Here is a 15,293-nt window from a genome sequence, read left to right on the forward strand (position 1 = left end):
AGAAATTCAATCAGTAACAGGTTGCAACTGCTCTCTCTTGGCATGAAAGATAAAAATAAGGTAAAGTGCAGCCATTATCAACCAGGATGCAGGATGGAAGCCTCCTCAACAATTCATGCTGAGGGAAATGGACCATAATCTGCCATGCTGGTCCAGTGCAGGTTGGCAGATCGACCATATTCAGCAGTCAGGGGCTTGAACCAGGTCTACTCAAGGAGCGTGTGCTACTGCACTCCCGCTCCTGACCACTCGGCTACAGAGGCATGAAAGATACTGAAAGACAACAACAGATATCACTTCAGGCTGTCAGTTAGAATCTGCAAGCAGATAAATTATTTTGAAGCAAATTGTTCCAAAGAACATAATATGGCATATTTTCTTCAAAATAAAAATAATTGATTTATAACACTCCCCAACTGATTGTTTAAAAGGGGACTCTTAAACAATTTCTTAAACAGTTCACTTCTTAAAATGGCTATCTGAAACTGTCCATGCAATCAGTGCAGCAGAAAATAGATGCTCGTGGATGAAAATTGCTCATTCTGAAAATTGCTTCTGAAGCAATTTTCAGAATGAGAAATGTGAAAATTGGCATGTTTAAAAATGAGTGCAGATTATGAAATAAAGAAAAAAAAAAAACTGCTAATATGATTACAATATTTTAATATTATAAAACAAAGCACTACACTGGCCAGAAGAAGAAAAAATCATTTGGAAACATTCACACTGCTTGCACTGTTACTAACAGTTACAAAATTTTATGCTAATGCTGATTGAGTTAAGAAAATTATAAGTTAATTTGCACAGCATGTTGCACAGGGTCTCTTGATCAGATTACTTAACATGAAACCACTTCACCTCTGTAGGGATTAGAATCTATTTATTACTATACTAACAGAGTCTAAAAATCATGTTTCACTTTTTTTTTTTTTCATCTGTTCTTCAGTGATCATAAGGCAGTTTCACCTATACAAAAATACCAAAGAGCCAGACTAATAAATAGGCTCATAGTTTGTAAGTTTTAGCCTATGGTGTTTTTGTAATGGCACAGCTGCAGAATTACAACCATTGAAGAAGCAAAGGAGAAAACATCTAGAGATGTATGATTTTAGACTCTATTAGTAACAAATAGATTCTAAACCCTAAAGAGGTGAAGTGCTTTCATTTCAATTAACTTAATTCTAAGTTAGTTTCGGCAGTTGAATGCCAAAATACACTAACAGTGGCCAATGAGTACAATGTCCTCCTATTTTCAAAATTTTTTTCATGCTGGTGTTTATTAAAACTATGTTGGTTATTAGTTTGAAGTACAGATAAGAGTTAGCAGAATGCACTTTACAAATCTCAAGACAATTCATACATAATGAATACATTATTTGAAAAGTACTTGAACCTATCTTGAAAACATGTCAATCTCTGTATGTACTCCCAGGGGCCCGCACATTAAATATATCAATCTACATATGTACACATATTAAAAGGTTAAAATTTCTGTCAAATGTGCAGTATAATCAATTTTTATTCATTTATTTTATAACAGATTTTGTCTAAGTACATCCCATTAAAAACTTTGCAAAAAATAATAATAAATAAATAAATAAAACTAAACAGAATGCCCTTAAAATAAAGGTTATATAACTTTCCTTTATATCATTTTCTTACAGCATGACAGAACTTATGAAAGAAATTTCTAGCCTTAAGTCTGGCTTACAGGAGGTTCAAAAGGTAAAAATTATCTGCAGCTGTTTTTTTAATAATCATGATAAACACATTGGATAACATATAATTTCTATTATTAATTTATTTTTTTTATTAAAAAGTTTATATTATCTCTAACTACACAATTCTGCAATATTCACTATTCATAATATTAATTGTTACAATGGATAGTATGGTTATGCATAGTCACCTATATGCTTCTACATAATTTCATGCTAGAAAATAATAAAATGCAATTCCTTATTCCAAACAACAAGCTCAATAAGCACTAATACAGCATTCACATTTCTTTCAATGTGTCAATAATGGAATGTAATTCAACCTTGTTTCAAGATGGCAAAATGACCAATATGTTGACAGGACTTGCTTGGGTGTGGAGTGTTTTTTTTTTTTTTTTTTATCATCACCTATTTTGGTTATATAGTATGTGAATTGCCAATTCATATGGTTTGTTGTGTATTATTGTTTGCTGTAGTAACTGAAACCCCCCCTTTACTCAAAAGAAAACTGTACCCACGCTGTCTGAGATTCACTAGCTACCTTGAATGAGAAGCTTTAAGAACTGCTTCAAGTCTTTAAATGAGTAACAAGTGGTGAACACACTATAGAGCCACAAGAAACAACACTTCTTAATGCCCAGAATACAAACTTTTAATCCTGTACATTCAGCATATGCATGTTTTGCACATACAGCGTTCCCCACATATAATTATCCCATGCTATAACTGAAGTGTTCCCTTACATGAAATTGATAAAAAAAAAAATAAATAAATAACCTAAAATTGTTTTGTAACTTGAAACTGCAATGCTGTAGCGAGTTATGACCTGTCACAGTATGTTCAGTGATACATACAGACACAGTAATCACCCATTTACCTGTAGTTGCTCTGAATCAGCACATGTTGAATAGAAGATATTTTGTGTTTTGTCACATTTCAAAATGAGTCAGTTTACTAAGCAGCAAACTGGCAAATTTTGTTTCGAATTATGAAAAATTGCAATAGAAACCCATGAAATGTTAAAAACAGCTTATAACAAATGATATTATATGCTGTTAGGAGACATTTCAGTGGCTTGCAAAGTTTAAAGAAGTCTAATCTTGACTCAGATGACTCTCTTTAACTTCAGTACCAATCATGCAGTCACTTGACTTATGATCCAACCAGTAGCAATCAATGTTTTTATTAATATATTATTTAATTATTAAGATTAAAAAAAAAAACTTTTTCTCCCTTATGGGTTTTTTCCCCCATCGGATAACATATAATTTGTATTATTAATTACAGCTCCGTGCCAGGCACTGGTACCAAGTGAATGGGGTGGTTGGTCTGGTTACTATTATTATTGTTGCATGGGGGTGGTTGGTTGTGTCTAATTACTATTATTATTGTTGGTCAAGAAACTCTCTTAATATCCTTCAGGTGTTCAGGATCTCTGCTTTCTGGAGTTGTGGGAGTGTGGAAGTGTCCTCTGGGAGGCCTATTGCTGCTAGGTTCTTATGGAGGCTCTTTGGCACCATGCTGGTGGTCACAAGTAATGATCAGAATGGTCATTACTTGTTCCACATAGCACATATTTTTGACTTCCTGTCTTAGGTTTGAGTACTTCCTGATCTTTCCTCATAAGTTTTCTGAAGGTTGTTGGGCACCACTATGTCTATCAGCTAGCCATTTCTTTCTTGTCCATGAGGATAATGTCTAGTCTGTTATGGGATCATCTTGTCCATTATTATTATGCACTCCCAGTGTAGTTTGTGAATAGAGGTTTCTAGTATGGCCTGAGGCTCATACTTGTAATATGGTAAACTTTCCTTGATAAGGTGGTGGTATTTTTCCGCTAGCTTCTGATGTATTATCCAGGTGACCTGGTCATGTCTACGACCTCCATCAAGACTATATAGTCTGTATGGAGGTCACTGTAATGCCTTCTTCGCCCATCTTTCTGTTTGTTTGTTTTTTGCTTCTGTCTGCATGCATGTAGTCTCCTTGTTGAGGTTGAGTGCTTTGTGCCGTTTGTCTATCTTTCTTATGGCTCAAAGATTGGCGTTTTCCTGGAAGTAATCCCATAAGTTTATAATTGCCTTCTTCTCTTGTTCAATGAAGTCAGTCAATCCCCTCACTTCTTCATTACAGGTTGTGGTCAGCCTCTCGATGACAGCAGTTGGTCATCATTATCCTGGTTGATCTCATAATCTCCCCCAACTCGGTATTAGTCCAATCTAAGAACCCGGAATACATTAGTACTAGATAATAGTGAGCAGTAGTAAATAAACTCAGTAATAGTGTGCTCAGGGCATCTCTCTGAAAGATTCCTCTTCTGATGGGTATTGGTTTGGTCACGATGTTATCATCCTTGATGTTGTCCCCCATTTTTCCATGGTTGCTTACAGGAAGTGTGTCGGTGTTGGATGACTTTGTAGACTTTCAGTGTCTCTATAAGTGAGCTATGGGGTATGAAGTCAAAGGCTTTGCATTAGTTGATGGGTTACAGTGCTTCTTATAGGCTTTCTCCATAACTGCAGTGTCAATGGTCAATTGATCCTTGCATCCTTTACTCATCTGCCTACATCCATTCTGCTGTTTGGCCATGATGTTCTGGCTTTCCAAGTGGTCTGATATCTTCTTTTAGTTATGCAGCTAGTCAGTATCTTATACAATGTTGGGAGATAGGTGATTTGTGTGTACTTTGCCAGGTTTTTGGTGTCTCTGTCTTAGCCATCAGGTAGGTGATTTCTTAAGTCAGCAAATCTGGGATTTGTCAGTGTGCTTTATTATCTGGATGAACTGCTCTGCTATATGCCTGTGTGTGTGTGCAGCTAAACTTCTTGCACCAGTAGTTGTGGATATTATCTATTCCTGGGGTTCAGCAGTTGTGGGACTTCCTGATCGACTGTTGTACATCTTTCTCCAATATATCCTCTTCTGTCATCTCTTGTACATTCATGGTTTTCTACCTTTCTAGATCTATTCAGGGGCATAGCCATTATAGCTAACTTAAGTGCTCCACAGGTTTCCCGAGAACTCCTTGAGTACCTTCTGGTTTGGGGGGGAGGTGCCTTCCTTCTCCTCTTGTCCAATTTTCCAATAGAAGGCTCTCTGGTTTTCATTAAATATCCTGTTACCTCTTTCCCTCTGAGCACTCTTCCTGTAATAGCAAAGTCTTTTACTGAGTGCCAGGAGTTTCTGCTTGTGGGTGTCAGCGTATTCTTTGATCCTCTGATTATAAGTCTCATTTTTGCTGTGGATGTTGTCTTTCTTGAAAATAACCTTCACTTTTCTAACCAGCTTCTTACTTCTGTCACCCCATTGGTGTGTTCAGTTGGCCTATCCTCACTCTTATCTCTTCTTTTTTCTGCTCTAGCTTTCACCCCCAACTGGCAGTTCCTTCTCTTTGTGCTATGTTGGTCTCTAGTTTCCCTTTCATTCAGCTTGGTGATTTCTACAGCAGCACAGTAAATGGCTGTCCAGATGTATCTAGTGTTACTTCATTGTTGTTGTTGAGGTAATTATCATTAGCATTAGTAGAGGCATATGATGCAAGAAAGCAAGCTTATGCAGCATCAGCCAGAAAAAAAAAAAAAAAAAAAAAAAACCCTTCCACTTCACCCTTTTTTCGTTTGAAATACCTGTCCAGCTGAGCCTTAAATTTATTTAGGCTATCAACTTCCACAACAAGGGATGGAAATCTGTTCCACCAACCAACTACATGCTGGCTAAAGACAAATTTCCAGACATATATCCTACACTGCCTTTCCTCAATTTGAATTTATGCCCTCTCAGGTGATTATTCTGAGCAAGAGGCAGAATCCCATCAGCATTGAGCATGCTCAAACCATTCAAGGCTTTATACACCTCTATCAGATCACCTCGCTGGTGCCTAGTCTCCAGACACTGTAATTTACAAAACTTAAGCCTTTCTTCATAAGAGCAACCCTTTGCTCCATTCACTAACCTTGTTGCCTTTCTCTGTACACGTTCTAGCAGCTCTACATCCTTCTTGAAATGAGGCCTCCAGACCTGTATACAGTACTCAAGGTGTGGCCTGACCATTGCCTTCTACAAGGGAATAATCACCTCCTTATCCCTGCTAGAAAAATTCCTGTATATCATTGACAAGACACCATGAGCTACTCTTGTAGCCCGTCTGCACTGCTCAGAGAACTTCATATCTGCCGGCACAATCTCCCCCCAGGATGCGCCTCAGTAGCCAGGTGGGAAGGAGCAGCAGTGCATAGCACATGCTTCTTGATTAGACCGGGGTTCGAGCCCGTCACCACCAAATACGGAGTATGCGGAAAGGTCGAGGAATGACCACCGCATATCCCGGAGCAATATGGCCTTAGTTGCTAATGCTCCTTAAAACCAAAAAACAAACAAAACAACAACTCCCCCCAGGTCCTTTTCATTCTCTACCACTGTCAGTGTAGTACCACAGAGTTGATACCTTGCTCTGGGGTTGCTGTTTCCCATATGCAGTACTTTACATTTGTCAATGTTAAACTTCATTTGCCACCTCTCAGCCCATCTGCTCAACTTTTTCAGATCCTGTTGCAGCAGCATAGCATCAGTAGTGTCCTTAACAACCCTGCCAACTTTTGTATCATCTGCAAACTTGGACATTAAGCTTAATATACCATCATCAATATTATTTATAAATACAGAAAACAATAATGGACCCAACACTGAACCCCGAGGGATTCCACAAATAACATTAGTCCACGATGAGCAGTGTCCGTTGATTACCACTCTATGTCTTCTCCCCTTCAACCACCCTTTTATCCATAGCAGCAATTTGCCTCCAGTGCCACACTGCTCCAATTTGTGCAGCAGTCTTCCATGTGCAACAGTATCAAAAGCCTTTCTAAGATCCAAGTATATAATATCAAAGTTATTCCCTGCATCCAGTACTTTTGTGACTTCATCATAGTATCCAATAAAATTGATCAGGCAAGAATTCCCCTTAACAAAACCATGCTGTGTCCGAGCTATAACTGAAATCTTGTCCAGATGATCCTGCAGTGCTTCCTTAACCAGTGCCTCCATTAATTTTCCTGGAACAGAAGTTAAACTCACAGGTCTATAATTACTTGTGTCAGCCTTTGATTCTCCTTTTTGAATTGGGGTCACATTTGCACATCTCCAGTCTATGGGTACCTCCCCTGAGTCCAAGGAAGCTCCATTATTATGGCAAGGGTTTGCTTACTTTCTTTGCTGCCTCCTTTAATATAACTGGATAGATCCCATCCACCCCAGGTGCCTTTCTTATGTTTATCTTCAACAATTTCTCCTCCACTTTACTCTCAGTAATTACAAGATTATCTAGCTTACTGCCAGAGTTGAATACACCTCTGGAATTCCCCTCGCTGAATAACTCCTCATGTGTGATTGTCGATGCAAAATATTAATTTAGTTTGTTAGCTACCTGAGCAGGATCATCAACAGTTGAACCATCGATATCAAGTGGACCAATCTGATTCATCCCCTTCCTTCTAGAGTTTACATAAGAAAATAACTCTTTACCGTTTTTCTTTGCATCCTTTGCCAAAGATTTCTCATAATCTGCCTTCGCCTGCCTAACCTCCTTTGTAACTTGGTTACAGATCAACTTATATCTATCATAGGCTTCTGTGTCACGTGTTAATTTATATGTATCCCAAGCATTTTTCTTCTCTGTCATGTCTCATTAGTTCGTCTGACATTCATTTAGGCCTAAACCTTGAACAATATTTCTTAGTTGGTATGTAAAGCCTAGTAGCTTCGAATATAAGTTCTTTGAATGCTTCCCATTTTGAATTTGCTGTTGGTAACATCATCAGTTGGTCCCACTGTACAGAGTTTAAATACTGTCTCAGACCATCGTAGTCTCCTTTACGAAAGCAATAACCCTTCCCTTTACCCCTGATAGTAGTTACCTCTTTGAGTAAATCCCACTTCAGCACACTGTGATCACTGCCACCTATTGGTTCCTCTATATGCAGATTCTTAATGCATGAAGAATCAATACTGATAATCAAATCAAGAGTATTACTCCCTCTGCCTCCCGAACATACTGATGTAGAAAACAATCATCCAATAAATCCACCAAAGCCTTGCTAGTGTGTGAGTGACCAGTCCCCAAATTCCAGTCAATATCTGGGAAATTAAAATCCCCCATTATAAGACTCTCTGATTTACTGGCCCACTCTATTATCCTGTACAGTTTCTTATTATACTCATCAGAGTCATTAGGCCTATAGCACACTCCTACTCTCAATTTTGATCTTTCAGTGCTTATGTCATCCCAAACTGACTCGACACTGCACTGTCCAGCGATGTCGACTGGCTTCACTTCCTTGGATTTTATGTGTTTCTTAACTAATAGCATAGCCCCTCCTCCCTTCCTATCCTGTCTATCCTTTCTGTAGACATTGTACTCCCCTAATTCCAGTTCTGCATTTCTTATATCTGTGTGACACCACGTCTCTGATATCCCAACAATATCCACCTTTGATGCTTTGAGCAATACCTCAAATTCATAAAATTTATTTACCAAACTCCTAGCATTGGTGTACACGCAAGTATACATGCACCTGTTCTTTTTCTTAGCTACCCTAACACAACCCATGTGTTTACTTGTACCACAATGACTCCCAGCAGTCTCTGAAATATCCTGCATCTTGTTTTTCAGGCTTCTGCTCATTCCAATAGAAGCAGTGCAAGAATCTCTTTCACCTCTGCCAGTGGCGACTGTTAATCCATTAGTCTTTGTCTCCCCCCAAGCTAGCAGTTTTCCGACCCACCTAACACTGCCTCGATAGCATCAGCAAATATTCTTGCACCCTTTCTATTTAAGTGTATCCCATCCCTGTAGAAGCAATCCCTTCTGTTAACAAATACAGATCAGGCTGAAAAAAATTCTACCCCTTGAGCCTTGTACAATCTTTTGAGGGCCGAATTGATCGACAAGGCTCTCATCATATACTCCCTCCTATCGTGTCTGGGCAGAATTGCAGATACAGTAATACCCCGAAGTTACGCGATAGGTGGGTCCGACGAAAATCGCGTGTCGAATTCGCGTAAGTCGGGGTACAACTTTGCATATAAATACATATAAATTTTGCTTAATTGGGACCAAGGACTAACAAAAACACTAGTTTAGAAGAAAAATATTAATAAAATTGCAGTTCTTTATACATATTAATACAAAATATGTATTAAAAAAACAAATGACTTACGTTAAAAAGTTATTTCGATGTCGATGGCTTCATAAAATCTAACAAATTCGTCTGACGACACAGCGCGTTCTTTTTTTCACACAGAATTTCTTAGTAGCAAGCTAATAATTTTTTTATTCCTTGCTTTGTAGCTATAACGCGTTCTTCGTTGGAGTCTATGTTTTCTAAAATTTTTAAGCCCTTTACAATTGAACCCTTTTCAATTTTCAACCTGTCAAGTTTGCAATTGTCATGTGCTTTTCGCCGTTGCTTCATTTAGGCCTGTAGCACGTGCAATATCACATGGTCTTTCATTTCGCTCAAAGCGTTTCACAATTTCATATTTTTTCTCTATCAACAGAGGCGGACTGACCATAAGCCTTACCGGGGAAACCCTGGTGGGCCAGTGTGATTTTGGCCATAAACCATAGTGTGAGGCCACTATAAATTTTCCCGGGTAAGAATTTTTGATCCAGTCCGCCTCTGTTTATCGATAATTGCTTTTCTTTTTCTCTCTAAATCTGCAGTGTCTTCACCAGGATGCTTCCTTTTCACACCTTTTAATTAAGTATTTTACTCATTTTTAGGGAATAAAGCACAATTACAAAACGAGGAGGCACGCTTGATACGCATAAATAAAGCTGCGCGCATGTAGCAACTGAATAAACAACACCATAAAGGCAGAGATACACTATTAACACCTCACATTTCTAGGGGTTACTACCATAAAACAATAAAAATCCAGTTGCGTTTCTGCTAGTGAAATCTGTTATAAACTGGTAGTAAACTCGATCTAATTGCATTTGCGATTATACCGATAGCTGGAATTGTGTTGGTTTTTACGTTATTATGGTGAAATGTGTTTCCCCTTCACTGATATAAAAAACATAAAAGCAGCAAAGTTGAATTTTGTTCATCTTTCGCTCTCAATCTCCGCCGTCGCACCGCATATCGATAACATATGAAAAACGACCTTGAAGATAGTGGGCAGCAGCGTTGCCAAACGAAAAAATCAAGAACCGCGTAACTCTGAGTTCGCGTAAGTCGGGGTAGCGTAAGTCGGAGTATTACTGTACTTTCAAATTCAACCCTAATTCACAGCTTTTTTTCAACAGTGACCTGTACTTGTTATGTAATTCTGCCGGTAATTTGGTATTATTTGCTGAATGAGGTGGTTTGTGACATGTCATGGTATTCTGTTGGGTCTCTGTTTCAGTATGGTGTGGGTCTTTGTGGAATCCATTCCCTAGAATTCTGTTAAGGTTTTTTTCTACTTCTCTACTATTCTGGATATTACAATCTTGTCTGTTTCTACTTCAGCTGCTGTGGATTGTAGTTCTTGTACTTGATGTTTCTCCTCCAGTTCTGGTTCTGTTGTGTCTGACTTTGTTGTTCTTTTGTAGTTGATTGCTCACATTGTGTTTGATTTTTTCCAAGATTGCACCTTGACGATGATCTGTCTCTGGTCTACTATTTGCCATCTAGCGATCTGAACAGTTGGGAACCGTTCCAGCCACTTGGTGTATAATTTTGTCCTGTACATTATCATGTCTGTTTCTAGCTTCATTATTTCGTAGTATGCTTGCATGATGAATGTATTCATTTCAATTCTCAACTTCATGCATTGGCTTCTTCTGCCCTCCTGGGTGGTCACTAGTGCATTTGCGTAGGAAACATTTCCAGTGGGTTAAGCTGGATGGTCTTGCCCTTTAGTTGTGGTAACCATACAGGAGACAGTACCACTTGATCCACTGTCATCCAAGGGAGACACTCTCTGAATTTTTAAACCAACCCCTCTGCCTAAGGCCTGAACATGAGTAACTTTATCCTGCACCACACTCAATGCAGTATGTTTAATATTTCTACTTTCCATTCAGTTATGGAAGTGGACCTATTTAGCTTTGGCATCCAGCAGTGGGTAGTAGTTATGGTAGCGACACAAAATGGCACCACTCTCTGTCTTAGCCATCACATCATTGTTGGGGGGGGGTAGGTCCAATGAAGTGACTTTCCCAATTTTTTCCCCTCCTCTTCAGATTTTTATTATTATTTATTTTTTTTTTTTCCCACAGTGGGATTCGAGCTGATCCATGATATTGATGGTCTGGCATCTTAAACCTTTAGCTAATTGTTATTTGGTTTTTTTAGGAGCATCAGCAACTAAGGCCATATTGCTCCAGGGATATGCGGTGGTCATTCCCTGACCTTTCTGCATTCTCCGTATTTGGTGCTCGAAACCCAGTCTAAACAAGAAGCGTGTGCTACGCACTGCTGCTCCTGCCCACCTGGCTATGGAGGCTTTGGCTAATTGTGCCCCCTTATTATTATTATTATTGACATATGATGTAAGGAAACAAGCTTATAAAGCAATAGCCAAATTTAAAAAAATATCCCTCATCATTTGCCCACCCTATCCAATAATTTATTTTCTTCTTAATTGAATTTATTCAAACACTAGAGGCGCCTCCGTAGCCAGGTGGGAAGGAGCAGTAGTGCATAGCACATGTTTCTTGATTAGACCGGGGTTCAAGCCCGTCACCACCAAATATGGAGGATGCGGAAAGGTCAGGGAATGACCACCGCATATTGCCGGAGCAATATGGCCTTAGCTGCTAATGCTCCTAAAAAAAAAAAAAAACAGATCAAACACTAGATCAGGGTTGGGGAACCTGTGGCTTTTTGGGGGTACTTTTGTCTTTTTCTCTCAAATACAAAATCCGCCTTTTATTTCCTGACATAACACTAAACTCAAAATATTTTTAAGGTAAATTTTATATATTGTTATTCTCCTTATATAAATTAGTGTACATTTATGCCATACATTAGCAAAATAAACATAAAAGGCATAAAAATATTGGATAGACAAAAGAGGACAAAACAAAGTGAAGAGGTAAAATTATTTATATTGATAATTGTGTAGTTAGCAAGAGGCCTGTCAGTGGCAACTCGGTAATTGAACTGGCAACCATCCAGTGATCCGTGTCACAGGCCTGAGAGCTTCTTAACAGAAAAGAAATGTAACATGTTAAAGAAAATGTATGCATTGCCTTTTCTAGTTAAGGAAAATAATAATGAATTCTATATTAAATATATAATATAATATATATAAGTAAATACAAAGTAAAGCATTTATTCTAATTCACCAATCTTTACAGAATATTATTATTTCTCATATAGATGTTATGGCATCACTTCCACTTGAAACTGAACTTCATTTGGCAACGTTACCTTTCTTATTAGTGATGATTCATATCGCTGACTGCTGTTAGTATCAGTTGACATTCTGGTCATTCTACCCAGTGCCATTGGTTTCCAGTGCTTGTTTCCTTTAAAACTGAATCTTCAATCAGTCAGTGTATGTCATTTTTAATTTTTACTAGTTAGCTATGTGGTGCAAGGAAGCCTGAGGCTTATGCTCCACCAGCCAAAAAAAAAAAAAAAAAAAAATTCCCTAGTTACCCTGAAAGATGTTGTTGTTTTTGGTTTTTAGGAGCATTAGGAACTAAGACTACATTGCTCCGGGAATATGCGGTGGGCATTCCCTGACCTTTCCGCATCCTCTATATTTGGTGGTGACAGGCTCGAACCTCTGGCTAATCAAGAAACGTGTGCTACGCACTGCTGCTTCTTCCCACCTGGCTGCTTCTTCCCACCTGGCTGCTTCTTCCCACCCTGAGAGAAAGAGAGAGACAAAAGTAGAAGGGAATCACCAGGAAAAAGAAGAATGATGATATCCAGCTCAGGACCCTGGGTGTGCCAAGACCATATTGGCAACAGTAAAGAAATACAATGCATATCAGCATTGTGCAACTCATAAGGACAACAAATATGTTGAACTAGAAGGAGAACCTCGAAAGTCTGCACTTAAGAAAATGAAAGATGAAAGATGGAAAGCAGCAGCAGCAGCAACAAGTATTCAAAACTACATCAGGACAAGGGATGACATCACTGAAGTGACACAAAGTAGCATATATACTTAGAAGAAGAGTTAAGCCATTTAGTGATGTGGAAATAATAAAAGAATGCATTGGTGAAGTTGTGGGATGTTTAGATTCAGCTAAGGTTAAGAAGTACAACCAACTACCTCTTCCAAGGAGGACCATAACTGATTGGCAACATGAATTAGCTTGTAATATAACAGAACAACTTCATGCAATATGCCAAAGCGAAGCCATTTATTATTTGATTGCCTTGGATAGATCCACTGACATTACTGACTCAGAGCAAGTGTTATTTTTTTATTTGTGTTATAATTGTGGATTTTCATTGTCAGGAGGGGTTACTTTGGGTACCCTTACTGCCAGGACACGTGGAATTTACATGTTCACCATCTTCAAAGGAAAATGCCGTCAAGTGAAACTGATGGCACACCTTCCATGAGAGGAAAACATGGAGGATTTGTTGCATTACTACAGAAAGAATTGGCAGATCCAGATACTTTGATTTCCTTTCACTTCATCAGCAGAATCTATGTGCCAAATAAAGTTATAGGTAAATAAAGTTATAAATAAGTAAAGTTATAAATAAAGTTAGAGGTACAGTAAACTACATTCGAGCATACATCACAACATCGCCAATTTCACAACATTCTTCAGCTTAATGATGAAACATTCAGCGTGGATCTGTCATATCATTCTAAAGTGTGGTGGTTGTCCCAAGGACAAATACTTGTCAAACTTTTATCTTTGTGAAAACAAATCATAAGCTTTTTTTTGAGGAACTAAACCAACATTGTGAATTGTCAAAAGTGGAATTCTGCAGAGATATTGCATTTTTATGTGATATATTGTCAAAGCAAAATGATCTGAATATTTTTTTGCAAGGTGATACAAAATCTAAATATGATATGTGGCTTAAAATACAGGCATTTTGGAAAAACTGATATTTTTCAAAACTTTGCTTAACCAATCAGAATGTTCAGCTGAACATTTTCCTGAACTGGCAAAAGTAATTAATGAACAGGATACAAACAATGTCTCCAAAGCACCTGATGACTTACAGATGGAATTAACCTCAGAATATTCTGAAGTCTCTATTTGACATGAAGAAAGATCCTCTTTAAATATGGAAAAATGCTGTTGAATACCCATGTCTGCATCAACATGCTTGTCAAATGCTATCTTGTTTTGGCACAACCTACTGTTGTGAATCAACATTTTCATATATGACTCAAATAAAAACAAGCTTGAGATCTCAGATGATGGATATTCACTTGCAGGAGCAACTAAAACTATGCTCAGATGTTGGAACCAAATATCAGACTACTATCTGGTATTAAGCAGTCCAAAAAAAAAAAGTCATTAAATGGTTTGTTGTCTAAATCGTCTATTTTTAGTTTTATTATAACCTTTGCTAAACAAGTAAATGTCTTTGCTAATTTTTTTGCTTAAATTCTTCATACAATAACAGGCTGTAATTAAAATTGTAAATATGCCTACAAAAATAAATTTTTTTTTTATATTTTTTAATTCTCAGCATGCAGCCTAATAGTATCTTGGTTAAATAAAATTTGCCCTTCCATTGTAAAAGGTTTTCCCACCCCTGCACTAGATGGAAGTTTGTTCTAAAAGCCAACTACCCACTTCTGAAAGGAAACTGCCTCACATCTATCCTGCAATCATACTTCCTCAATTTGAATTTATGCCCCATCATGTGTGTGTGTAGTCTGAGCAAGAGGAGGAAGAAAACCATCAGCATTGAGTGTGGTCAATCAAACAGTCAGACATATGGCAGAGAAGAAAAATGCATGGGATACATACAAATTAATGGGTGACATGGAAGCCTATGATAGATATAAGTTGGTCTGTAACCAAGTCACAAAGGAGATTAGGCAGGCAAAGGCAGATTATGAGAAATCCTTGGCAAAGGATTCAAAGAAAAACAGAAAAGAGTTCTTTACCTGTTTAAACTCAAGAAGGAAAGGGATGAATCAGATTGGTCCACTGGATGTTGATGGTTCAACAGTTGAGGATCCTGCTCAGGTGGCTAACAATCTAAACAAGTATTTTGCATCTACATTCACACATGAGGAGTTATTCAAGAAGGGGATTGTCGTAGGTGAAGTAAACATTGGCAGTGAGCTAGATGATTTTCTAATAACTGAGAGGAAAGTGAAGGAGAAATTGTTGAGGATAAACATAAAAAAGGCACCCGGGGTGGATGGGATCTATCCAGTTATATTAAAGGAGGCAGCAAAGGAAGTAAGCAAACCCCTAGCCATAATTATGAAAGCTTCTTTGGACTCAGGGGAGGTACCCATAGACTGGAGATGTGCAAATGTAACCCCAATTCACAAAGGAGGATCAAAGGCTGACACAAGTAATTATAGACCTGTTAGTTTAACTTCGGTTCCAGGAAAATTAATGGAGGCACTGGTTAAAGA

At 38.1% G+C, this 15,293-nt stretch overlaps 1 protein-coding gene across 3 annotated transcripts in view; it reads left to right on the forward strand.

The window, feature by feature from the left end:
- LOC150084557 (disheveled-associated activator of morphogenesis 2-like) overlaps positions 1 to 15,293 on the forward strand; it is a 575,048-nt gene that overhangs the window by 524,603 nt on the left and 35,152 nt on the right. For all 3 annotated transcript variants that reach the window (XM_090375315.1, XM_090375314.1, XM_090375316.1), the window contains exon 22: positions 1,665 to 1,725. In XM_090375315.1, the coding sequence (XP_090231441.1) occupies positions 1,665 to 1,725 (61 nt within the window). The remainder of the gene's footprint in view (positions 1 to 1,664; positions 1,726 to 15,293) is intronic.

The sequence above is a fragment of the Mastigoproctus giganteus genome, chromosome 6, assembly GCF_048544385.1.
Source record: "Mastigoproctus giganteus isolate SK-2022 chromosome 6, ASM4854438v1, whole genome shotgun sequence".
Taxonomy (NCBI): Eukaryota; Metazoa; Arthropoda; class Arachnida; order Uropygi; family Thelyphonidae; genus Mastigoproctus; species Mastigoproctus giganteus.